The sequence below is a fragment of the Theropithecus gelada genome, chromosome 14, assembly GCF_003255815.1.
Source record: "Theropithecus gelada isolate Dixy chromosome 14, Tgel_1.0, whole genome shotgun sequence".
Lineage (NCBI taxonomy): Eukaryota > Metazoa > Chordata > Mammalia > Primates > Cercopithecidae > Theropithecus > Theropithecus gelada.
This window is the reverse complement of record NC_037682.1, coordinates 94,612,100-94,639,939: the sequence shown is the minus strand read 5'-3', so window position 1 is coordinate 94,639,939 and position 27,840 is coordinate 94,612,100. Positions and strand designations below refer to the sequence as shown.

Genomic DNA, 27,840 nt, shown 5'->3' with positions numbered 1-27,840 from the left:
GCTAGTGTCTAATTCAGGATCCTGGTTTTAAAAAGGCAATGGCATCCAAGCAGTATCATTAGTAAGTACTGGGACTTTTCTGTCTCCCCAGGCCACACTTTGATATAAGGGTGGAAAAGGAATATAAGCCCAGCATGTAAATTCTCCAGCCGTTACCTGGCAATTTACTATGGCCAGCATAGCCAGGAATAAAGTCAGTGGGGTTTTGGGCTGCCCAGCTTGTTGAACAATCCCTTCAGCTTTCTGAGTAAGCTTTTTCAGTTGACCCCATGTCGGGGGCTCCGCACGTCGAGTCCCGAAGGTGAATGTTCTCTGAGTGCTCAGATTCAGCTCCTGAAATTCCTTGAGGAACTCTTCGGATCGGCTCCTCTTCGCCATGGCACTGTTTCAACCATCGAGATGGAAACCACTCATCTCTGGCACCTGTACGGACAAGAGCATAGCCTCGGCCCCATTGTAAAACTTTTCCTTTTAAATATTTCCCTTTTAATGAAGGATAATACACCCTCAGATTACTGTTTTGCGGCTTTTCTAAAGGCTGTTGAAAATGTTTCACCGCTGCAGACTGCTGTAATTGACGCCAATGGTTGAGAAAATTTAAAGTAAAAAGGGCTTTCAGAATTTGATGTTTTGGGGAATCTCGCCCATCTCCCCCTTTTTGTTTTAAAATTTGTAATTTTAAGGTAGCATTGGCTTTTTCAATAATTGCTTGACCTTGACTATTAAATGGAATACCAGTGGAATGATGAATATGGTATAAAGAAAGGAAGGCAGCCAATTTACGAGAGCAATAAGCAGGGGCATTATCAGTTTTTAGTTCAGCAGGAACTCCCATAACCGCAAAGCAAGTAAGTAAATGAGTAATAACAGAGTCAGCCTTTTCAGAAGGCAATGGGGTAGCCCATTGGAAATGTGACCAGGTATCAATTGTATGATGAACATATTTTAAACGACCAAAAGAAGGAACATAAGTTACATCCATTTGTCAAATGTGATTTTGTTGAGTGCCTCGAGGATTAATACCTGGACTTAAAAAAGGTGCAATAATAGGAGCACAAGATGGGCAGGCTCTGACAATAGCTCGGGCTTGACGGCGTGTTATAGAAAATCACCATTGTAATCCTAAACTATTAGTATGATGTAGTTGGTGCTCATCCTGAGCCCGTTGGACACTTCCAATAAGTAAGGAATCAATCTGGTTATTCCCAAAAGTTAAAGGTCCTGGCAACGCCTAATGGGAACAAATATGAGTGATGAAAAGGGGGGCAGTGTGAGAAGTAAGAGCCATAAATAATAAAGAAGATAATTTTTGTAAAGGAGTTTGAGGAAACAATGGTAAAGAAGTTTGAGATATATATTTAGTTATGTATACAGTGTATTGGGAATCACTAATTATATTACAAGGGGTTTGAGGCCAATCTTGTAGAACGATAAGAATGGCAAAAAGTTCTCCTTATTGTACTGATTCAAATGGGTAGTGAGAAATTTTTGAATTACCTGATGTCCAGTATCCAGCTTTTCCATTGCTGGAAGCATCAGTAAAAAAGGTAGGACCTTTAACCGGAGTGTAAGAGATAGGATTATATGGCAATAAAGAATATTGTTGCAGAAAAGCAAGTAATTTATTACTAGGATAACGCTGAGAAAAAGAGCCAGTATACTCAGCGTAAGCCACTTGCCAGCCCTCATGAGTTTCCAACAGAGATTCAATGTATTGATTAGATAATCGGGTAATAATTTTTATAGGGTCAGCACCAAGCAACTGACGAGCTCGATGTCATCCTTTAATAATTAATTCAGCCAATTTATCAATATATGGGTGAATTTTCTTAATGGCTTTATTAGTCAAAAACAGCCACTCCAGAATATTATCATCTTGGTGTAAAATGGCCATTGGCGAATGGGGAGTATGAAAAAGACACAATGAAAGTGGAAGATTGGGTGCAATATAATCAAGGTGAGCTTCACTAATTATATTTTCTACAAATGACAATTCTTTTTCTGCTACAGGGGATAATTGACGAGAACTATTTAAATCTGAATCTCCTTCCAAGTTAGCAAATAGATGTCGTAATTTATAAGTAGGGATGCCTAAGATGAGGTGAAGCCAATTTATGTCTCCTAACAGTTTTTGAAAATCATTAAGGGTTAAAAGTTGATCTCTTTGAATTTGAACTTTTTGTGGCCGAATATGCTTTTCTGCTAAAAGGTATCCCAAATATTGAATAGGAAATTCAGTCTGTATTTTCTCAGAAGAAATATGTAAATTATATTGAGTTAATTATTGTTATAAGACCTGAAAAACTTGACCTTGTAGGACTTCGTCAGGAGTTGCTAATAGAATATCATCCATAAAATGGTATATTAACAAAGTAGGGAACTGACATCTAACAGGGTTTAAGGCTCTATGAACAAACTCTTGACATAAAGTAGGACTATTAAGCATACCTTGAGGAAGAACTTTCCATTGATATCTTTGAGTAGGCTGTCCATTATTATATTCAGGAACAGTAAAGGCAAATTTTTCACAATCTTGGGGTTGTAACAGGATAGTAAAAAAAAAAAAAACAGTCTTTAAGATCTATAACCATTAATTTCCAATTTTGTGGGATAACAGCTGGATTAGGAAGCCCAGGTTGTAAAGTCCCCATAGATTGAATACAAGCATTTACAGCTCTAAAATCAGTTAATAAGCGCCATTTTCCACTTTTCTTTTTAATGACAAACACAGGGGAATTCCATGCAGAAGTACTTGGTTCAATATGCCCCTCGGCCAATTGTTCCTTAACTAAATTCTTTAAAGCCTCAAGTTTTTCTTTAGATAATGGCCACTGTTCCACCCAAACAGGAGTTGTAGTTTTCCACTTCAATTGTAAAGCTTGAGGCTTGTGGACAGTGGCTAAGCGTTTAAAGGATTGAACATCATATTTTTGGCAGCTGAAGAAATATGAGGAATGCTTAAATAGGCACCAAATTGTTGTAAAAGATCATGGCCCCAAAGGTTAATATTAATGGGAACAATATAAAAGAACACTTTTCCTTGTTGTCCTTCAGGTCCTACACAGCTCAGGGGCTCGACACTTCGGTAGACTGTAGAAGCAGTACCTAGGCCGGATAGAGTAACTGATACTTGTTTCTTTTTCCAATGATCAGGCCATTGAGTTAAACATATAATAGATACATCCGCTCCTGTGTCGACTAACCCCTCAAAAATATCCCATTAATTTGCAATGAACATAGAGGTTTTTGATCAGAAACTAAAGCTTCCCAGAAAACAGTTTTTCCAGTACTACCGAAACCTCCTTGACGAGACGCTTCTCTAGATAAGAAAGGAAAAAAAGGCAATAAAAGCAATTGTGCAATATGTTCACCTGCCTCTAGGCGCATAAATTGTGAGACTTGTACCATAATAAGGATTTCATCAGTAAAATCAGGATCAATAATTCCTGGGACCACCATTAACTCCCACATAGCGCTGCTGCTTCAACCTAACAAAAGTCCTACATGTCCCTTTGGCAAAGGGCCACACACTCCAGTAGTTAACTTATATATTCCTCCATTAGGAGACAGAGCATAAGGTTGAGTAATAGCTAACTCAGCAGCAGCACTCTGCTTAGTTGCAGCATAAAGTTGGGAAACAGGGGTAGGGAGTGATACCCTTAAGGATGACTCGAAGTCATTCCTTGATGTTGTAAGCCATCGCTCACTGGGTATTGTGGTAGGCCTGCATTGTAATTGTTGGGGCCCCAAGCCTGCAGGCCCCGGTTCCCATTTCCCAGGAGGGGTGACAATAAATTTCCACTCTTATCAGTTTTTGAACAACATTCATATGTCCAATGTCGACCTTTTCCACATCGTTGGCACTCCCCAGAAGGTAACTTTTTCTCTTTAGTAGTCAGGAAGCCCAGTTTTTTCCTGCATTCTTTCTTAAAATGACCAGGTTTCCCGCATTGAAAACGTACACCTTGTTTAGAATTACTCTTTAAGGCCTTAGAAAGTGCTCCAGCAAACAACTGAGCATTGTAAATAGCTCCAACGCCTGCACAAGCCCCAATATACTCATCTAAATTACCTCCACTGGCCTTTAAAGGTCTTAGTAATTTTTGTTGCAGCTTTCATTTCTTTCAAAAATTTAAATTGTAGGGCTGTAAAAGTCACATTCTGGCCACCGTTTGGGAACTGAGCACTGGGGCCAAAAGCAGCCCGTGTTATTGGGAATAGATCTAATTCCTCGAAATCATCCTTTTCCTTTGATTCCTTTTTTTCTCCTACAGGAGAAAAAGGCACAGAGAAAACCTGACCTGACATAGGCAAAGAGGTTGGAGGTAGAGGCAAAGGGAAATCTTTTTCCAGAGGAGCAGAAGGGAAGGTAACATAGGAGAGACATAGGAGAAACAGGAGCAGCGGCACCTTGCAATTTTAACAACTGTTGTAACATCTCTAAAATACACTGCAAATCAGAATTTCCTTCAGATGAAGGAGGCATTAGCTCTTCTTCCAAATCCTTGTCCTCAGCAACCGGGGCGTAAATATGTTCCTCTCTAGGATTATTCCTCTCTAAAGCTTCAGATGCCTCACCTCCTGTGGCAGTATCACCACACTCTGAGTCAGTTTCAAGTAACTCTAATGCCTGAGTAATGGAACTACAGAAAGTCCACAAAGTCAGAGGCATTGTTTGCCCTTGCTGATGAGCTCGACACAAGACTTTAACCACTTGTAACCATTCCTTTTGATTTAACTGCACTTTGGTTTGATATTGAAACCCATAACAATGTTGTTCAACATGGGCAAACAATTGCTTCAAAGTCTTTTCTTTTACTTCTACTCCTATAGTCCCTGGAGTAATCGCAAATATTCAGAGGCCAGAAAGGTGGAATTCCCCGTAATTTTCCCGTGGGTCCCCCTTCTTTATTTACCTGCCCGGGGTGTTCCCCCTCTAGTTCCTTGCTCTCATGGAGCCACGGACCCTGCTCGCTGCACCAGATGTTGGGGTCCATGTGTTTCCTAAACAAAGGAATGAACACACAAGACAACACAGGATGAGACAAACATGGTGGCCGCCCCGAACAACACACTCTGCTTTATTTTATACAGTCGTTTGTGGAATGTTGCCAAGTCACAAGACACATTGTTGTTTTTCTGACTGTTTCCTGACTTTCTGGATTTTCAAGATGTTTACACATAAACCAGCCCCCAGGGTCTGCTGTTTGCAGCTGGCTCCTTTGTCCTCCCTGTTTGCAGGGAAGGTACACCCTGCTTTGTTTGCAAGAGCAGGACTTATCGGGAATGTCTCGTTTGCGAGCATGTAGTCCTCTACAAAGCTCAATTCCACCAGCAGCCTCTGAGAAGCCTGCAGACCAGCTTCCAGTTGTTCATATCTCCAGTGAGCAGGAGGCTGGAACATTCATCCTTCAGTTTCCATTCCCCATTGGATGAAGATGGTCCCTGAGGGTGTTAACTTCTTTACACTTACAGGCTGTACTCTCATGCTGACCTGGCAGGCTTGATGGCATCTCAATGCTCTGGGCAGAAAGCAAAAAGACACACAGCCTGTGCTTAAAATTGTATTAGGTTGGTGCAAAAGTAACCACAATTACTTTTGCACTTTGTCTGAGCAAAGTGAGTTACACAAACCAGTCCACGCCTTCTGCAACTAAATTAATGCTGAGGGTATGTGACAGAGGACATCAGAAGAATCTCCTACAGCTTTGTTCCTTGGAGATTTAAATGATGGCAAATTGGATGAGCTTTCTCTGGAGTAACTTACCAGCCCCAGAAAAAAAAATTTACAGATATCAACACTGGAGAAATCTCAGTGTGGCAATGCTGCTAATGATCTATCTTGACCTCCACTCTCCACTTCTTCTGCAATGAGACTCCAATTTCATTTGAGGTAGCAATGCATCCTATTTTGTAGCCTTGCTTACAGCTATGCTTACAGCTAAATATGGCCATGTGTTTATTTCTAGCCAAAATGTCTAAACAGAATGTTGTGTGGGGCTTTTGGAAAGAGATTGGAAAATTACTTTTTCTCTTCCATCTTCCCTCTTTCTGCCTGTAATGCAGATATAATGGCTAGAGGTTGAGAAAGCACCTGACTCATGAGGCATTGGACTGTGAAAGTGGTATAGCAAGGCAGATGTTGCCTACCCCTGATGATATGGAGCTGTCATACAAAACCTAGGCTTACAAATCTGGGCACTTTTTTTGTGTGAGGCAAAAATAAATTTTTATTTAACTAAGCATCTGTTATTTTGGGTTTTTGTGTTACATTCAACCAAATCTCATCCTGACTAATATACCACATGAAGGGTGTGGGAAGTGCCCCACCTCCCTGCAGTGAAGGTCATCAATTCACCAGCCCTGCCTATACACATGAGAGCTTCTAGTCTGCTTTCTTGCCTCTCATTCTTAAGCAGATTGCACAACACAAAGTCACCAAATATTTTTGAAAAGATTGCAGTGTGAAAAACAGAGACCAAAAGAGAGATTTTGAGGAACTAGAGACACTTGTAGGAGCAAAAGAAAATGTCAAAATAAACTAAAGCATACTTAACATTAACATTATTTAAAAATACGAAGAGACTGGGTACGGTGGTTTGTGCCTGTAAACCCAACACTTTTGGAGGCTGAGGCAGAAGGACTGCTTGAGGCTAGGCATTCAAGACCAGCCTGGGCAACATAGTGAGACCCTGTCCCTACAAAAAATAAAAATAAAAATATTAGCTGGGCTAATATAGTCCAGCTACTATAGGCATGCACCTATAGTCCCAGCTACTCAGGAGGCTGCAGCAGGAAGATCACTCGAACCTGGGAGTCTGAGGCTGCACTGAGTCATGATTGTGCCACCACACTCAAGCTTGGATGACAGAGTATGCCTTCTTTTATTATTTAAACAAATAAATAAATATAAGAATATAATTTTAGATGGAAAATATGTCTTATTTATTTAATAATTTATTATTTAGTTATGAATTATGTACTATTAATTATTTAGTAATTTATTTAAATAAATAAATAAGACATATTTTACATCCAAAAACACTAATGAAATGCAAAAAAAAAAAGTTTAAAATGTAAAAGAATACTCAAAACTGGAAAGAGTTCTTGGAAATTAAATATCATAGCTGAAATTAAACACTCAATAGGTGGGCTGGAAAGTTAAGTTGGTAGAAAATAGGATCTATTAGAAGCATAAAGACTCAATCTAGGAGGTCCAACGGATATACATTTGGAAAGAAAAAGATAAAATGAATGCAAAGAAATTATAAACAAAACTATATTGGAAAGTTACCTTAAATTGAAGTTTCCATGACAAAAAGGCCCACTTACTGCCCAAAACTGTTAATACCAAAGACCTACATCAAGAGACATAATTATAAAATTTATAAATATCTGGGTAAAGAGAAGATTTCCAAAACCTTTCAAAAGAAAAACATCAAGAATCAGAGTATAAAACTTTTCAACAGCAGCACTAGAGTCTGGAAAATAATGGAATCTTCATTATCATTCAAACTTCTCAGGGAAATTTATTTTAGGCTGAAATTCTGTATCCAGTCATACACTCAATCAAGTGTGAGGATGAAATAAAGGGCATTCTTAGGCATGAAAAAAATCAGAATATTTATTTTCCTTATATTCTTTCTTAGAAAACTACTGAGAGATATGTTGCATCAAAACAAGGGAGTAAATCAAGACATTGGTAGAAATGAAACCCAGTAGCCAGAGATCTAACACAGAGACACAGTACAAATTTTCTGGTTGATGAGAGGATGACAGTTCTACGACAGACCCAGACTGGAGAAGGCAAGCAAGGGGTCTCAGATGGATGAGTTCAAGGGAAAAAAACTGCTGCTAGATTTCCTGTCCAGTTTGGTTATTCTGAGAAGAGTTTAAGAGTTCTATGGAAGAATTTGGTAAAGAATTAGCATGTAAAGATCAATTCAACTATCAACTGCAGAGGAAAAAGGCTATATAAGAAAGGAGATGTAAGCCTGGGCATGGTGGCTCATGCCTGTAATCCCAGCACTTTGGGAGGCTGAGGTAGGGGTGGATCACCTGAGGTCAAGAGTTCGAGACCAGCCTGGTTAACATGGTGAAACCCTGTCTCTACTGAAAATACAACAATTAACCAGGCTTGGTGGCACACGCCTATTGTCCCAGCTACATGGGAGGCTGAGGCAGAATTGCTTGAACCCGGGAGGCAGAGGTCGCAGAGAGCCGAGATTGTGCCATTGCACTCCAGCCTGGGTGACAAAGTAAGACTCCGTCTCAAAAAAAAAAAAAAAAAAAAAAAAAAAAAAGGAGATATAATCATAGTATACTACATGATTCTCTTGTGAATAATATTTTCATGGTCATAATTGTATGAACGCTGATTACTGGCTTAAATATTCCTATAACCAAATTAGGAAAGCGGAAGGAGTATTGAGTCCTTCTATTCCATAGGAAGATGTTAATAATAACATTTAACTGTGGAAACTCAAAAAATAGCAGCATAAGCATGTTATTTACAAATGTGGAGCTAAACATAAAGATAAAAAGCTATAAAAATAATTTAAAGAAGTTACCTTTGGGGAGCTGGACTTGAATGAGTGAAAGGTTGGGGCAGAGAGATGCTTTTTCATTATAACAAGATAGCACCATTTGACTTCCCATTTTTTGTTGACTATTTTTTTTTTATTTTGTTCTGAAATATTTTAGAGTTTAAAAAACAAAAAAGAACAATACAGTGAGCATACCTGTACTTAGCGTACTTGTACTTAGTACCATTACAACACAAATCTTGATCATGCCTGCCTACTCCCCTTCATCCCATCTCTCCAGAGACCAGTTAAACTATTTAAACTATACATATATATTAAAACAGTGAATAATAATATTTCTGAAACAGGATTTATAATTTGGATGAGCTTTAAATGCAAAGGAAGTATGTATCTACGTACAGCCTATAAGTTCTTCAGCTATGTAATAGACATTTTGTTTAGGATATGGACAACGAAGATTTGGAAAAGTCTATCAATCGAGGAGTTAACATTTGGGAAGAAAGGGAAGAAAATTTTAATAACTGGTAGAAGAAAAGAGGAGGATAAGTGAGGGAGGACATTGCTGTAACTAACATTGTTCCTTCATCTAAAAGTAGCCCAATAAAGAAAAATATATCGAAATTAATCCAAAAGGCTCTCACTGACTATACTCTCACTTCTGATGTTAATTTTGGCCTTCATCATCCATGACCTCTATGATTCTTCATCTTCCCAGAGTTGTCTTGTCCATGAGACCCTCCATCCCATCTTCCATAGCTGCCTACATATAGATTTTGTTCCAGTGAGGCCAGATTTCCTACGGCTCATTTCTCCTGTGTTATCTCCTTCCCATGGCCTCTTTGCACTCACACTCCTTTTTACTTCCTCTGTAAAACCAAATTCTACCCATTCTCCAAAACCCAGAGCAAGCCCTAGTGCAAGCCCCAGTGCAGGCTGTATTTAACTTGTGTAAAACCTCAAGGCCACACTCATAAGCAGTGATCTGCCTTTGGCCCTTCTTAGTCTTTATAATCTGTACTGTGTATTTGCCCACTTGCTTCCACTACATTAATTTCTGCATGTGTCTGAATTCTCCAACAAGATTGCATTCACAGGGGCAGGCAAACAGTAGGAATTCAATAAACATTTGAAGTTTACCTTAATTAATAAGGGTAGTCTGATTCCTGATTCATTTGTCTTTTTATGATAACATCCTACCAAGATATTTTGAGATTGCCCTCAAAAGAAAACTTTGCAAGGAAAAAAATAATGTGCAGGCTCACTTCCCAGTCTATTCAATTCAGTCATAAGCACTAACTGTGTTTACTAAATAACTGCAGACCAAGATTACAAAATCAGCTCAGTCAAAAAAGAAAAAAAAAAAAAAGCAAATCATGACACACTTTATGGCAAGTGTCCTTTTCTGTTATTAATTAAATGATGATACAAGCCAATTCATGCCACGTCTCACTATTATTTTCTAAATTCTCTGCTGACAGAACCGGCTTTAGCTGAGAAAGAGAGGAATGAAGCACCTTCTGCTTCTATTTTTGTTCTTTATAACATTTTCTTCTGCATTTCCTACAGTCCGAATGATGGAAAATGAAGAAAACATGCAACTGGCTCAGGTATTGTCTTAATAAATGATATCGATGACTATTGATATAAAGCTTATTTTATTGATTCTTTTGGGACTTAAAAAGAAAACACATTCCTGCAAAAGAGTCCTGAACTTTTTTGTGAGAAGGAGCTGCTTTTCATTTGTCTAGCTCTAAGGATATCAAGAAATTGTGTTGGGGTGGGGGCTGGGCCGGCGGGGGGGGGGAAAGGATCTGCTATAACTTTTGGCAATGGTCACAAATGAAGGGATGTTTAGTGAGAGGAGAAAGGAGAGAGCCCTGCAAGGCGTGGAGATCGCTATAGAAGCATTACAAGACTACCAGGTGGACCCAGTCTACAATTTGGAGCCCTAATCCCTATTTGTATGAAAATAATACATTGCTTTACAGATTCCCTCTAAAAATCAGTTCAGTTAACTTTTTATATTTGGTTAAACCAAATAGATGTGCACAGTGGATAACCACTTATTTCTTCTAGAATTTGTTTCAAAGAAACACTAAAATGAAAGAAAGTAACAGCAAAAATATGTAAGATATGTCAGCATTTAACAGATAGACGAAGCTTCATTCTCTTCTGCAGAAGTTTATGAGTCATGTACTTTGGCTAATTCTGGGCACTCGTAAGTCAACCAAGTCTTGGAAATTGAAAGAGCAGAGTGACTTACTATTTTACTCTTTGTGTCCTTCTTTCCTCCTTCACTCCTCTCTTTCTCTCATTACTTCTTTTTTTTTCCCCCTCCTCTTCCTATTGCCAAAAGAAATTTTAGGCAATTTTGCTTTATCCTGAGATGGAGATTTGCTCTCCTGTAGTCTGTGTCTCTTTTTTTTTTTTTTTTCTTATCTTTTTGGTCAGGCATATCTCAACCAGTTCTACTCTCTTGAAATAGAAGGGAATCATCTTGTTCAGAGCAAGAACAGGAGTCTCATAGATGACAAAATTCGGGAAATGCAAGCATTTTTTGGATTGACAGTGACTGGAAAACTGGACTCAAACACCCTTGAGATCATGAAGACACCCAGGTGTGGGGTGCCTGATGTGGGCCAGTATGGCTACACCCTCCCTGGGTGGAGAAAATACAACCTCACCTACAGGTAATGCTTCTATCAGCTTATTTCCACCTAATCCAAAGGAACATAAAGATAATTTCCGAGGAACAGAATAATATTCATTCATTTGACTGAGCACTTCCTGGGTGCACAGCACATCATAGGCTCCATTTACGGTATCTTCCCAACAAACCTGTGCTATAGGCTCTGCTGCTACCGCCACCTTAAATACAGAGAAACTGAAACAAAAGTTTATTTACCATGGCTGAGGTTACACAGCTCTTGCTGGCTCCAGCAGACATGCTCTCATCTCTAGCCTCTGCCACCATCATATAAGCTCTGAACAAATGCTATCATCTGACTGCAGATACTTGACAGCATGGATGAAGGGTGCTCAAGAGAAAATGGGGAGATCCTGGAACACAACCAGTTGATGTCAGAGACATGTGTGTGTGAGAGAGATAGTTGCCAAATCTCAGATGAGCCCCCCAGAGCAAAGTAAGGTGTTTCCCTCAGACATCTCAAGGAAAAGGGGGCTGGCTGACTCATTGCGGGAAGAGGAGGCGGTATGCCCTCGATCTGAGACAGAGGCAGTCACCTTGACCACCACTCTAGAGCCTTTCTGATAGTTCTTCTTTCATCTTACTGAGTGCTAGGACTTGAGATAAAAATGAGTTTAGCAAGATAGGGAACATAAACAAGAGAAAGATCTTTTCCTGAGCAATTCTTGTGGTTCTCATGTAAGATTCCTCATAGACGGACTGGGTGCAGTGGCTCATGCCTGTAATCCCAGCACTTTGGGAGGCTGAGGCGGACAGATCACCTGAGGTCAGGAGTTTGAGACCAGCCTGGCCAACATGGCAAAATCCCATCTCTACTAAAAAATACAAAAATTAGCCGGGCGTGGTGGCTTTTACCTGTAGTCCCAGCTACTCAGGAGGCTGAGGTATGAGAATCACTTGAACCTGGGAGGCAGAGGTTGCAGTGAGCCGAGGTCACGCCGCTGCACTCCAGCCTGGGGGATAAAGTGAGACTCTGTCTCAAAAAAAGAAAAGAAAAAGAAAAAGATTCTTAATATATGATACATGCACAAGACTAATTTCCAAAAGCCATTCCAAAAAATGATTCTCAATTCTTTTTAAGAATGTCTTTATAATACTTTCATATACAAGCCAACACGTACATGAGATTAATCCTGTCTCAGGATGTGATCTTAGGGAAGTCATTTAACCTCTTTGAGCCTCCTTTGTTGAAGTGTTATAATACTACTGATTCATAGGGAAGATAAAGGAATTTAATTGTATAGTATATGTAACAGTATTTCATTTAAATAAAGTGCTATGCAACTATAAGACAATTGCACCACACCAAAGTTACTGCAGCACATTATTGATAAGCTAGAAATGTTTTTTGTAGTTATGTGTGTATATTCATGCATGAATAAACCAGAAATTGACATATTTTTGTTAATTTTTAAGAATAATAAACTATACTCCGGATATGGCACGAACTGCTGTGGATGAGGCTATCCAAGAAGGTTTAGAAGTGTGGAGCAAAGTTACTCCACTACAATTCACCAAGATTTCAAGGGGGATTGCAGACATCATGATTGCCTTTAGGACTCGAGGTAAGGTTTTCAACAGAGAGCAAAGCTATTTTCATCTCTGGAGATTTGAGGAAACTGATCTTTTTTCCTCCCATAAATTGTGTCTCAGTCCATGGTCGGTGTCCTCGCTATTTTGATGGTCCCCTGGGAGTGCTTGGCCATGCCTTTCCTCCTGGTCCGGGTCTGGGTGGTGACACTCATTTTGATGAGGATGAAAACTGGACCAAGGATGGAGCAGGTGAGTGTAATTTTCTTTATGAACAAAATTTTATTATTCTAAAGAATCCCTGAAAAGAATAGTTTTGTAACTAGTTGCTTTTTAACTCTAAAGTTCCCAATGTCCCCACAATTTTCCATATTCCAAGATGACATTGATGGAAGTGTTCAATACACCCTCATAAATTTGCTAATTCTATTATGATCAGAGCATTCTTCATTATTCATACATTCATCCGTACACCCATAATGTCCGAGGGACCACTGTGTGCCTAGAACTATACAAGGTGTCCTATGGACCCCAAAGTTGTACTGGAAAAGTGTAAGCCTTCAGAGGTTCATGATCCTGTGTGGTACACAAGGCCAGCCCACATACCTGCCATATAAGGCAGAAGATGTTTTGTGTTGTACCAGTGGTAGAAGTCATCGGTCGCTTGAGGATTGAAAGAAGACTCTAGGGAGGTGGTAATTTTGAGTTAGCAGTTAAAGGACAGTGTATGGATTCATAGCCCATAGAGACTCTATTTCAAAGCATGAACTTCCTCTTCTAACTCTTGCCCAGCTACAAAGGAATCAGACCTTAATGCTTATATTTGACTTATTTCTTCAAACCAAGTAAGTTTATTTTTCTCAATGGGCCTGCCTAGCATTCGAGGTGTTTTACTACTGTTCTGACAAAAATATCAAACTATACTATATTAACAGGTAGCAGTGTATGCCTCAAACAAAAGAGCAAGCTCAGTAGATTTTTGGGCCCCCCATTCTTTTTTTCTGTCATTGGCAATAGTCACCTTGGGTCTGGTGTCTAGCTTCCAAAGTCATAGGAAAGCACAGGTTGTAGTGGTCCTGATGGATAGTATACAAGGATACAGGTCATTCCTGACCATGTATCTCCAGATAATCGGTCTAGGTCAGCTTTGCACTTTCTGTGAAACTGAAAGCCTGTGACACAAAATTGTCCATGGCTACTCACTGCTCAGTCAGAACAGGTGATGCAACTGTTCTTCCAAGTGCCAGTGAAAAGGGCGAAAGTCAGTACTGGCTGAGGTTCAGGCAGCAGCATGCAAAATCCGGGATTGGCTGCTGCCATTGCCACATGACTTACCATCACAAGCAGACAAGAAATTGAAGGAGGTAAGATAACATTGTCACCCAAGCAAGAGAGGAGAGGAATGAACCAAGTCTGTTGTGTATCTTCTGCTGAGACATGTTTCAATATTTGTTTGGTACTAGTCTGAAGACACTGCGGATATGTTTCATCAAACAGTTATAGGAAATATCCTAGCACTTGCCAAAATCAGAATGATTCCCCTTGCTCAGCCAGGCTTTACTTTCATATCTAGAGGCAGAAATCAAAGATTTCACTATCCTTTTGTCTCTTAAATCCAATACTAAGTAGCAGTTACTCTTACCCATACTGCTTTAAGCCCTCTGCCAAGGGGGATGTGTGGGGTAAGTTTTTTTTTTTTTAAGTCCAATGTATCTGGGTTCCACATTGGTAAGGCTTGTTTGAGCAAGGCGGGAGATAAATACAGTCCTCAACCAAGTTCTGGGTGGGCAACCAGGCAGCAGTTCCAAAAAGGATTGTCTTCTGACTACTTTATTACATTCACTCAGAGTAGAAATTGTGGGCCCTCTGTGATCCAATCGTATAACTCTTAGTTCACTGACATTAAAGGGGAAAATATCTTCTTGTTCTCCAATGGAAACAAAAAACATCAAGCAAACATAATCTCCAATAAAATTGTAATTTTAAAAATAGGAAATTCAGCAATAGCCTATATGATCACCTCTTTCATTGCAATTTGGAGACTCTGTTCTATGAAAGGGTGGCAAAAGTCTTGGTGTAACTTGCTTAAGAGCAACAGACACAGCATCTGCCAATGACGCCATTAGGCTGCTTCCTCGGGGTCATTGCATGGGGATGTCAGAGGACTTTAAGCACATACAGAGATTTTGATTTTCCTGAGAGTCTCTCAAAGCAAAGCCAGTGCCAAGCTTATTGTGAGTGTGTGTGTGGCAGACACGTGTGTACCAAACAACTAAACAGGCCTTGCAGACTGCTACAGATGCTGCTACAGTGTTGGGAAGAAGAAAAAGCAAGTTTGTAGCTTGGCAGACACTGGTTCCTTTCAGGGCTTCCCATTTACCAGCTGAGGGACCTGGGGCAAGTCAAGTAATTTTCTTACTCTCTATTTCTTTGCATGTAAAATAATAATGATGCTCTTCTTTTAGGAGGGTGAAATAAATTACCCTTGCCCTAACTAGGTTAGTAAAGGTGAAAACACCTTTCAGAGCAGTTGTCCATAGTGAACACTCAGAAATGCTTGACATTAAAGATTCTGTTGACAATTATTAGTATCGATGATGATAATGAAAACTAGGGTGGAATTACATTCTAGATATAAGAAAAAATATTTACAAAGTTATGAATGTATAATGCACAAATTTATCTATTTAGTCACGTCTCCATGAGACAGAGACTTTTGTCATCTTTTTCCTACAGTGTCATATGGCCGGTAACAGTGTTGGCACATGAGAAATACTCTACAAATCATTGGTAAATAAAGTCACTCAACGATCATTTATTGAACATCCACTATGACTCAGGCTCTGTCATAGAAATGAAATATACCCTAGTATATAAGACACAGAAGCTGCCCTCCAGGGGTTTACAGTCTAAGGGACACGCAGACAATTAAATGGCAACTAAAATCAGCAGTATCAGTACTGAGATAAAGGAAACTATGGCAAAGTAATAGGTCCACACAGAAGAAATTCCAATCCAGACCCACAGGTCAGCAAAGGAAGCTATGTCAAACCTGAGAACTGGAGGCTCAGCAGGAACTAAGAAGACAAAGTAGGGTAAAGAGGGTGAATAGGAGTTTTCTGAATAGAATAGGTCTATCCAGCATAAGGAATGGATTTGTAGAAGACAAGGCTAAAATGGCAAATAGGATTCAGATTGCAGAGGGTCTTGAAAGCCAGAATAAAGGTCTGGACTTCATTTAGAGAACCTGAGCTTGAATTATTTTTCCCAATATTCATTTTTCCAGTTCCTTGTCCAAAAGCACACACAGTGACATAGCCAGCCAGGCAAGGGGCAGCAGCAAAGACAAGAGCAGAGAAGTGTCAAAGACCATGACATAATTCTTTGCCCTTTTATGTTTGCTTAGTGCAAACATCACTTGGCAAGTTTCCATCAGGGAAGCTGAGGCTTCCCTTAGGCTCCATACACTTAGTTGCAAATCGAGGGATGGACTTTTTTTGTTTGTTTGTTTATTTATTTATTTATTTATCATTTATTTATTATTTATTTAGTTTTTGAGACCAGGTCTCACTCTGTCACCCAGGCTGGAGTGCAGTGGCACAATCTCAGCTCGCTGCAACCTATGCCTCTCGGACTCAAGCAATTCTCCTACCTCAGCCTCCCAAATAGCTGGGACCACAGGCACAGGCCACCTCACCCAGCTACTTTTTTTTTTTCTTTAGTAGAGATGGGGTTTCTCCTTTTTGCCCAGGCTGCTCTTGAACCCCAGAGCTCAAGGTATCTACCCACCTTGGCCTCCCAAAGTGCTGGGATTAGAGGAGTGAACCACCATGCCAGGCCCAAGGGAGCGGTCTTCTATACTTAGAGCCTTACAGACTAGTGGGAGAGGCAGACAAAGACAAAGGCAATTCTAACATGCCTAGTAAGACTTCTGGAAAGGTCACGATGGTCATGTCTAGGAAGCACATCTAACCATTTTTTCATTCAGACAACACCTGGACATCCACTCATCATTATTAAGCAGTCACAGTCTCTAGGTATAAAAGATAATTAAGACATGGTTCCTGTACCCAGGGTGACAGAAATAAACAATGCAGTCCTTACGGGCTATGACAGAATCAAGTGCTGAGTCTGTGGAAGCCGGAGCCGTGCATTTAACTCAACCTGGATAAGAGCTGGAGGGATAAGGGTTACATGAAGGAAATGACTTTAGAGGGAAGTCCTGGGGAATAAATAGGGTAGTTAAGCCAAGAGAAAGTAGAAGAGATATATTCTTAGCAAAGAGATGAAGGTATGAAGACATAGAGATTAGAAAGAACCTGGCACAGAAGAAAAATGCCAGCGATTTAATATAGTTATCTCGCGGAATACTAAAATAAAATATGAGGCTGAAAAAAGGCAGGGACTAGACTGTGGAGGGTCATGTGAAGGTGTTTGGACTTTATCCTATAGCCAAAACGGAACCTCTGAAGAATAAAAGTAGGAGCAACATGATCACATATAGTATAGTCTAGCAACAACCCCAAACTGGTGACTTCTATTTTTAAAAAAATATTATCCATTTCTGAGACACCAGTTTCAAGCCATTTGCTTACCCTAGGCTATATTTTTCCATGATGTGACTAATACCAATTAAAGTCATGTGCCATTTAATCATATTTCAGTCAACTATGGACTATGTATGTGACAGTGGTCCCATTCGATTATGATGGAGCTGAAAATTTCCTGACACCTAGTGATGTCATAGCACAACACATTACTCACATGTTTGTGGTGATGCTGATACGAACAAACCTACTGTACTGCCAGTCATATAAAAGTTCAGCACATACAATTGTGTGAAGTACATAGTACTTGATATTAAACAACCATGTTACTGGTTTATGTATTTAATGTACTATACCTTTTGTGGTTATTTTAGAATATACTCCTACTTGTAAAAAAAAAAAAAAAGAAAGAAAGAGAGAGAGAAAGAAAAAGAAAGAGAAAGAAAGAAAGAAAGAAAGAAAGAAAGAAAGAAAGAAAGAAAGAAAGAAAGAAAGAAAGAAGGAAGGAAGGAAGGAAGGAAGGAAGGAAGGAAGGAAGGAAGGAAGGAAGGAAGGAAGGAAGGAAGGAAGGGAGAAGAAAGAAAGAAAGAAAAAAAAAAACAGGTAACTGTAAAACAGCCTCAGGTAGGCCCTTCAGGAGGGCTTCCAGAAGAAGTCATTGTTACCATAGGAGATGACAGCTCCATGCATATTATTGTCCCTGACGACTTTCCAGTGGGACAAGATGTGGAGGTGGAAGACAGTAATACAGATGATCCTGATTGAAGGAAGGAAATATTTTTGTAGAGCTATACAACAAGTTTGTGTTTTAAGCTAAGTCACAAAAATGTCCAAAATTTTAAAAATGTAAAAGTTTAGGCCGGACCTGGTGGCTCACACCTGTAATCCCAGCACTTTGAAAGACCAAGCTGGAGGATTGCTTTAGCCCAGGAGTTCAAGATCAGCGTGGGCAACACAGTGAGACCCCCATCTCTACAAAAACAAATAAGAAAATTAGCTGGACATTGTGGCATGCACCTGTAGTCCCGGCTGCTCAGGCTGAGGCAGGAGGAGTGCCTGAGCCTAGGAGTTTGAGGCTGCAGTGAGCTATGATCACACCACTCCAGCCTGGGCAACAGAGCAAGACCCTGCCTCAAAAAAAATTACAAAGTAAAAAAGTTACAGTAAGCAAAGGTTATTATTGAAGAAAAAAAAATTTTTTTAATTTGGTGTAGCTTAAGTGTCCAGTGTTTATACAGTCTACATAATGCCCTAGGCTTTCACATTCACTCACCACTCACTCACTCACTCACTCACCCAGAGCAACTTCCAGTCCTGCAAGCTCCATTCATGGTAAGTGTCCTACATAGCTGTACTATTTTTTTTATCTTTTATACCATATTTTTACTGTACCTTCTCCATATTCAGATATGTTTAGATAGACAAATACTTCCCATTGCGCTAAATAATTGCTTACCATTGTGCTAGGATTACCTATAATATTCAGTACAGTAATGTGCAATACAGGTTGTAACCTGGGAGCAAGAGGCTATACCATGTAACCTTGGTGTGTAGTGCGCTGTGCCATCTAGGTTTGTGTAAGTGCACCTATAATGTTTGCACAATGATGCATTTCTCAGAACATATCCCCATCATTAAGCAATACATGACTTTATTAGTATTGAAATATTTCCCAGATAAATGGTGGTACATATGAGAATTATCTGCTGTATAGCAAGCCTTTATTTCATTCCCCTTAGTTACTTTCCAATCTTAGATGCAACCATTCTCTTTTTGATTAAGTCATGTGCTCGTGTTTTCCCTGTTGTTATCAAGGATTCAACTTGTTTCTTGTGGCTGCTCATGAATTTGGTCATGCACTGGGGCTGTCTCACTCCAATGATCAAACAGCCTTGATGTTCCCAAATTATGTCTCCCTGGATCCCAGAAAATACCCACTTTCTCAGGATGATATCAATGGAATCCAATCCATCTATGGTGAGCAAAATTATAAATCTCAATATATGTGAACTAAATAGGAAGCTTTGCAGAAAGGAAGTTAAGAAAATCACTTCTTGAAATATTATCATGAAGCAAATATCCACTTACGTAAGACACTTGTGTAGGCATATTTCTTCATACCCTCTTAATTCATTGTGGTATTTTTTTTTCTCATCAAAGGAGGTCTGCCTAAGGTACCTGCTAAGCCAAAGGAACCCACTATATCCCATGCCTGTGACCCTGACTTGACTTTTGATGCTATCACCACTTTCCGCAGAGAAGTAATGTTCTTTAAAGGCAGGTAAACTCATTTCCCTAAACACCTCAACTTCCTATGAAGATTTTTCTTTTCAAGGGATTTGAGGATAAAGAGGTAGTCATAGAGCTAGTGAAAATGTGTGCCTTTTATCTTCATTTTATAACTGAACATACTGTTTGAATGCTTTACCATATGCGTGTGTCTTGTAGTTGTTTGATAAATTTTTAAAAGTCTTTAAGGAATTTTAAAAATTGCCATTGCACAAGAAGGGGTAATAGAGTCTACTTTCAGTGACTTCTTGGCCAGAAGAGTCCACCAATCCCAGTGGCCTACTGCAGCCAACTTACACTCCATTACAGGAGCCTATTGTTACATTTTCAGGAATTTTGCAAACCAGTTCACATCACATAGGGCAGCTTGAAACTGGCCATGGTTGGAGTATTTACGTCTGAAAATCAGCAAATGATTAAAGTCATGTCTTCTTCCCACCTGGAGAGCCAGTTGTTAAATATGAGTCAGCACCTTACTGAACATTTCTTAAAGTTGCATCAATAAAGTGTTAGCTGTAGTGGGAAATCCCTTCTCTCACTAAAATTTATTGAACTTAAGTTGCAGCATGATGTGTCAGTTATGTAGACCATGACCATATTTTTATAGCAAAATATCAAGACACACACCATTGACAAAGACACAGGGGCAAAAGGAAAGAATATTTGAAATTGGACTCCTTTCACCCATGAATATATCATGTTACGATCCATGCTATCACCACCATTCTCTGATCAGCAGAGGCCGAGAGGCTACCCATCATGAATGTCAGAGAGGAGTGGCGTGTATGTGGAGGAAAATGGAACATAAGGACTTTTAACGTCTCATTCATAGACTCCGAATTTTGCAGCCAGAAGGGAAATACTGAGGAAGTGTTTTGGCTCATCAATGATTACATTTCTTCATTCCAGCAAGCATCTGCTTCAAAAAGTTATCCTTAGGAATGCTTGGTGTTGGCTTAGAATGTTGGGTGTTGCTGCTTTGGCAAAAACAAAACCATTGTGCATTCGGAACTCAGAATAAGAATTCCATGAAGAGTTTGCCACTCTACGGACCCAAGAGAGTGGGCACAAAGGCATGTCCTGAACTTGGGAGTCCCAAACTGAACTGAACTCACAACCACCTAAATTTGCTGAGGAAAATTATGCTAATTATCTCAGTTATTTGAGGAAGATACCAACCAATTAGATAAAAGGCAAGCCTAAGATTGCAAAGTTTTCATTGACATGGAAATAGGCTGCATGGGTAAAGTGTTTTTTGTTTAACACAGGCACCTATGGAGGATCTATTATGATATCACGGATGTTGAGTTTGAATTAATTGCTTCATTCTGGCCATCCCTGCCAGCTGATCTGCAAGCTGCATATGAGAACCCCAGAGATAAGATTCTGGTTTTCAAAGGTAACCTTGCCCATCCTGATTCCTCTTCTCCCTCTGGCTGCCTGAACTAACCAATGGGTATTTTGGTGTAAGAAATAAAATCTTCATGCCTGAGCCAACGCGTAGGGCTTTTGCCCTCATCTTAGGTTCCTGTCATAAAGAATATAACAAACTAGGATTCTCTGTGGCTGTGAAGATAAACACAATCTTAGCTGCACAGGGACTAAAATAAACCTGTGTGATAAGAACTAAAAAAGTCTCATTTTCTGCCAAATAAAGGTAATTAATCTCTCTTTAATGTTCACTTTCTGCTAAAGTTGCCAGATTTGGCAAATAAAAATATAGGACACTATAAATTTCAGATAAACAACAAATAATTTTTTGGTGTATGTATATATCCCTTAAAATATTTTGTATTTATTTATACCCAAAGGTAGTCACTGTTCACTTGAAATTCAAATTTAACTGACTTGCATCAATATTGATAAATGTCATCCACTGCCTTCATTATTCACTTTAAGAACACTATGGGCTGGGCGTGGCGACTCATGCCTGTAACCCCAGCACTTTGAGAGGCCAAGGCGGGTGGATCGCTTGAGCCCAGGAGTTCAAGACCAGACTGAGAATCATGGTGAAACCCCATCCTACAAACCCCATCTCTACTTTAATTTGAAATTCAAATTAACTATTTAATCTAGCAACCCCACTTTTTATATGATGTTATCAGATTACTAGCCTTTGAGAGCACTTGGAGGCTGAAACTTAGGAGAACATGTCCAAACATACTTCATTTTAAAAATTTCAATTGACACATAATAATTGTACATATTTATGGGGTACTATATATTGTTTTAATACATATATGCATTGCTTACTTGATTGTTTTGACAGAGTTAGCCAATTAAAAGCAATCAATACAATGAAACCAATTGACAAAGGTATATACACTATTGACTTTTACCGGTATATTTATTTGTGTAATATAAACAATGTGAGCAGCTAAAGACAGTGGTAAGAATGAATGTGGACATAAGATTATTAAATCTCTAAGCACTGAAGCTAAAAGGAACTAGGCATCTAATTATTTTTAAATTTCTTAAGTTATCTATTTCTCCCTCTAGAAAATAAATAATCACTCTCTCTCTTAATAGATGAAAACTTCTGGATGATCAGAGGATATGCTGTCTTGCCAGATTATCCCAAATCCATTCATACATTAGGTTTCCCAGGACGTGTGAAGAAAGTAGATGCAGCCGTCTGTGATAAGACCACAAGAAAAACCTACTTCTTTGTGGGCATTTGGTGCTGGAGGTAAGTTTATAGACGATTGACTCTTTGTTTTATTATGGAAAAAAATATTCACAGTAGCATCACTTTGACACAGACAAAAATAAAATGAATCCATAATACTTTCTATGATTTATTTATTTATTTATTTATTTTTTGAGATAGAGTCTTGCCCTGTCTCCTAGGCTAGAGTGCAGTGCTGCAATCTCTGCTCACTGCAGCCTCAACCTCCCGCATTCAAGCGATCCTCCTGCCTCAGCACCCCCCAAGTAACTGGGTCTACAGGCATGTGCCACCACACCTGGCTAATTTTTGTACTTTTTGTAGAGATGGGGTTTCATCATGATTCTCAGTCTGGTCTCGAACTCCTGGGCTCAAGCAATCCACCCGCCTCGGCCTCTCAGAGTGCTGGGATTACAGGCATGGGTCGCCACGCCCAGCCTATACTCTTCTTAAAGTGAATAATGAAGGCAGAGAATGACATTTATCAAGCCGAAAGAGATCTCAATGAGTCTAATGACTTTCCTTCAACTTAAAAACTAAAGATAAGATAAAATAAAAAGTTGATGACCCCAACCAAATTGCCAATGACACAAACATACCTAGTGAAAATTTTTGAACGCTCCAAGCTCAGCCTTCAATCTGATGTAACAATTCCTCTGAATAGCATCAATCTAACAAATGTTGTGGCCTTTTTCCCTGATCATTTCTTGTTTGGAAGATTCTATAAGTGATTCAACCAAACATAATCTTTACCATATTTTTATTATAGATCCAATTAGTTTTCCTCTACTAGGCCTATGTATTCCCCACATCCCTGCTTGACTCTAAGTTGAGCAGTAGACAAATTAAGCTCCCCAAGCCAAAGATCCTCTGGTATCCTTTCATATCCTCATATGCAGGTTTGATGAAATGACCCAAACCATGGACAAAGGGTTCCCGCAGAGGGTGGTAAAACACTTTCCTGGAATCAGTATCCGTGTTGATGCTGCTTTCCAGTACAAAGGTAAGCATGGATGTCTCACTTATTGGGATACTTGTGAGACTGTGTTGACTGTGAAAAAAGACAGCACAAAAACTTAAATGTTTCTATTTTAATGCAATTTTGCTACTCTTAAGTATATACAATAATAAACATTAACCTGACAAGCATTATGACAAACTGAATTTATAAATCCTGAATTATACTCTCTGTTATACTATCTCAAATCTAGGTAAAAAGTACCAAATCCATTTTACTCATCATTGACAAGTAAAGATACCCCCTAAAATATACAAAGTAAGCACATGAACAAAACAATGATTCTCAAACTTTAATGTATGTAGCTTAATGTACATAGCTTGGGGTTTGTGTGTGAAACAAAGTATTTGAGGCAAAATTGTGAGTGATACCTAGGAACCTGTAGTTTTAAAAGAACCTCAGGCAATGTAATGCATACAATCCAGCAACTCTATCATCAAAGACAATGACCTAGACCTAGACCGTGGAGTAATCAGATGTCTAGAAATATTTTTGAGTGACACGATCTATTACTACAATGAAACTAACACAGAACCTCGTAACCTAAAGCAGAGCAAAGTAGAACAGCTCTAAGAAAACGAGGATATAGAGACCAAGGCCACATCCACAGGGGCCTTCTCCCCTTCGCTGAGACACTTTGTTGAAGCCTAGTTTGAGAACCTCTGGCATAGACTGCAGTCTGGCTAGAAAGGTAAAAAGTCCCTTGAAACTCACACTTTATAACATTGACTTCCTCCTTAGGGAAATAAAAACGATAGGATTTCCCACATGACAGTAGAAAACTAAAATGTATGTATGTGATTCCACAAATGTCTTTGCTCTCCATAACGTTATTTTTTTCCACGTTTATAAAATTTAAAAGTATGGAAGTATTACATAGTTATGAAAGATAACTAATCCTGATTCTCTGTCTCTAGGATTCTTCTATTTCAGCCGTGGATCAAAGCAATTTGAATATGACATTAAGACAAAGAATATTACCCGAATCATGAGAACTAATACTTGGTTTCAATGCAAAGAACCATTAAACTCATCATTTGGTTTTGATATCAACAAGGAAAAAGCACATTCAGGAGGCGTAAAGATATCGCATTATAAGAGTTTAAGCTTGTTTATTTTAAGTATTGTTCATGTGCTGAAAAACACTTCTATTTATCAATAAATTCATAGACCTAAAATAAACCTCAACAGGTCTTTTAAAATAAATTCTGCTTCAAAATAGAATAGAACCATTCTTTAACAAGTTGCTAGTCCTAGTTCTAAATATCCAAATTCAATAGCCATTTTGAGCTGCCTGATTCTTTTAATAGGAAGCTATTATGTAGAAACAAAAATCTGTGACTGTACCAAAAATCTGTGACTGTACCTTAAGCCTATTTCATGCTTTGTGGACTTGGAGAAGACATGTCTTACAACTAAATACTAAAACATTTATTAAACCAATCTTTAGCATTCTATTTTGTCTGGACCTTTGGAGTTTAAGAGCCCCAATAAACTATAGTCCTCATCCCTATGCATGTTCTGAATCCATCAATCAAATAAGTTACTCCACCTCCCAAAGAGAAGGGTGACAGCCTGGATAGATGCAGGATGAGTTACGTGAGAGGTGATTCTCTGACAAGTAAGGAACTAGCAGAAGTAGGAGAGAAGTGTTCCCACAGCCTGACAAACATTGACCAATGCAGTTAAACATTCCTTAGGGAATACAAAATTAAGTTTTCTACACACTGATTTCAGCCACAACAGACACATGAAAAAATGCTCATCATCACTGGCCATCAGAGAAATGCAAATCAAAACCACAATGAGATACCATCTCACACCAGTTAGAATGGCAATCATTAAAAAGTCAGGAAACAACAGGTGCTGGAGAGGATGTGGAGAAACAGGAACACTTTTACACTGTTGGTGGGATTGTAAACTAGTTCAACCATTATGGAAAACAGTATGGCAATTCCTCAAGGATCTAGAACTAGATGTACCATATGACCCAGCCATCCCATTACTGGGTATATACCCAAAGGATTATAAATCATGCTGCTATAAAGACACATGCACACGTATGTTTATTGCAGCACTATTCACAATAGCAAAGACTTGGAATCAACCCAAATGTCCATCAGTGACAGACTGGATTAAGAAAATGTGGCACATCTACACCATGGAATACTATGCAGCCATAAAAAAGGATGAGTTTGTGTCCTTTGTAGGGACATGGATGCAGCTGGAAACCATCATTCTTAGCAAACTATCACAAGAACAGAAAACCAAACACCGCATGTTCTCACTCATAGGTGGGAACTGAACAATGAGATCACTTGGACTTAGGAAGGGGAACATCACACACCGGGGCCTATCATGGGGAGGGGGGAGGGGGGAGGGATTGCACTGGGAGTTATACCTGATGTAAATGACGAGTTGATGGGTGCTGACGAGTTGATGGGTGTAGCACAGCAACATGGCACAAGTATACATATGTAACAAACCTGCACGTCATGCACATGTACCCTAGAACTTAAAGTATAATAATAATAAAAAATAAACAAACAAACAAAAAAAGAAATGTGGGGATTTTCATCCTGTGTTTGTGGTATATGTGCATCATTTGAGCCTATGGGTAGGAAGTTTCTGTACTCTTTGTTCCATCATGGATTTGTTGACTTCCTAAATGCTTATGGCTTGATTTTATCTTTATACCCTCAAAGTTAAGTGCTTAGCAAAGTTCTTAATACAATTTTTGACCCAGAAAATGGGAGATTGTCAGTTGAACGTGCTTCTGATGAGGTGATATATTGAGCATATGTCAACTGATAGAAAATAGGCATAGAAAATCACACAGATTACTACAGTTGGTCCCCACTTCCCTGGAGCTCAGTGTTTCCAGTTTCCTAAAAGAAAGGGTGTGTAAAAGAGTTATTGTATGTTTGAAATACAAATTTTAAGAAGTACAGCTTAACACTCAGCAAGTAGTAGATAGTAGTCTTTGTGAAAAAAAAAATAGTGTTGGAATAATCGAATATCCATATGCATGAAAAAAAAATGTTGACCCCTACCTCACACTATTCACAAAAATTAATAAAAATGGGCCACAGACCTCTAAATATAAGAAATAAAATTATAAAACTTGCAAAAAATATTTTTTTTAATTCTGGGACTTTGGACTAAGCAAAGATTTCTTAGGTAGAACATAAAAACTACTGACCATTAAAAAATCAATGAATTAAACTTTAACATTTAAAACCTTTGCTTTCAAAAAACAATATTAAAAGAACAAAAAGTTGGCTGGGCACAGTGGCTCATGCCTGTAATCCCAGCACTTTGGGAGGTCAAGACAGGAGGATTGCATTAGGCCAGAAGTTCAAGACTAGCCTAGCCAACATAGCAAGACCCTATCGCTATATAAAATAAATAAATAAATTTTTTTTCCAGGCGTGGTGGCTCACACCTGTAATCCCAGCACTTTGGGAGGCTGAGTTGGGCAGATCACGAGGTCAGGAGATTGAGACCATCCTGGCTAACATGGTGAAACCTTGTCTCTACTAAAAATATGAAAATTAACTGGGCTTGGTGACACGCACCTGTAGTCCCAGTACTCGGGAGGCTGAGGCAGGAGAATCACTTGAACCAGGGAGGTGGAAGTTGTACTGAGCCGAGATTGTGCCACTGCATTCCAGCCTGGTGACAGAGTGAGACTCCATCTCAAAAAAAAAAAAAAAACCAAAAACTGCTGGACTGAGCACAGTGGCTCACGCCTGTAATCCTAGCACTTTGGGAAGCTGAGGCAGGTGAATCACAAGGTCAGGAGTTCAAGACCAGCCTGGCCAAGATGGTGAAACCCTGTGTCTACTAACAATGCAAAAAATAATTAGCAAGGTGTGGTGGCGGGCACCTGTAATCCCAGCTACTTGGGAGGCTGAGGCAGGAGAATCACTTGAACCCAGGCGGCAGAGGTTGCAGTCAGCTGAGATCACACCACTTCACTACAGCCTGGGCAACAGAGTGAGACTCAGTCTAAAAAAAAAAAACAAATTAAAAGGATCAAAAGTCAAGCTATACACTGGGGAAAAAATATTTTCAAAACATATATCTGATAAAGGACTTGTATCTTAAATATATAAAGAATTCTTACAACTCAAAAATAAGACAAACAGCTCATTCTTTCTTTTTTTTTTTTTTTTGAGACAGGGTCTCACTCTGTTGCCCAGGTTGGAGTGCAGTGGTGCAATCTCAGCTCACTGCAACCTCTGCCTCCTGGGCTCAAGCAATTCTCCCACCTCAGCCTCCTAAGTAGCTGGAATTACAGGAACACACCACCATGCCAGGTTAGTTTTTCTGTTTTTCAGAGATGGCATTTCGCCATGTTGCCCAGGCTGGGAACTCCTGGACTCAAGTGATCCGCCCACCTCAGCCTCCAAAGTGCTGGGGTTACAAGCACGAGGCACCACCCCTGTCATCCCCTCAATTTTTTTAAAAAAAATTAATGAATGTTTATATTTTAAATTATTTATTTATTTATTTTTGAGAAAAAGTCTTGT

At 39.2% G+C, this 27,840-nt stretch overlaps 1 protein-coding gene across 1 annotated transcript; it reads left to right on the top strand.

The window, feature by feature from the left end:
• The first annotated feature begins 10,029 nt into the window (after positions 1-10,029).
• On the top strand, positions 10,030-24,548 carry MMP27 (matrix metallopeptidase 27). The gene is made up of 10 exons (XM_025357822.1): positions 10,030-10,153; positions 10,998-11,236; positions 12,670-12,818; positions 12,907-13,035; positions 19,146-19,307; positions 19,491-19,611; positions 20,888-21,018; positions 22,149-22,308; positions 23,187-23,290; positions 24,223-24,548. Exons 1-10 carry the CDS (start codon positions 10,052-10,054, stop codon positions 24,465-24,467), a joined length of 1,542 nt encoding a protein of 513 aa, XP_025213607.1. The 5' UTR covers positions 10,030-10,051; the 3' UTR covers positions 24,468-24,548.
• Positions 24,549-27,840: the final 3,292 nt, after the last annotated feature.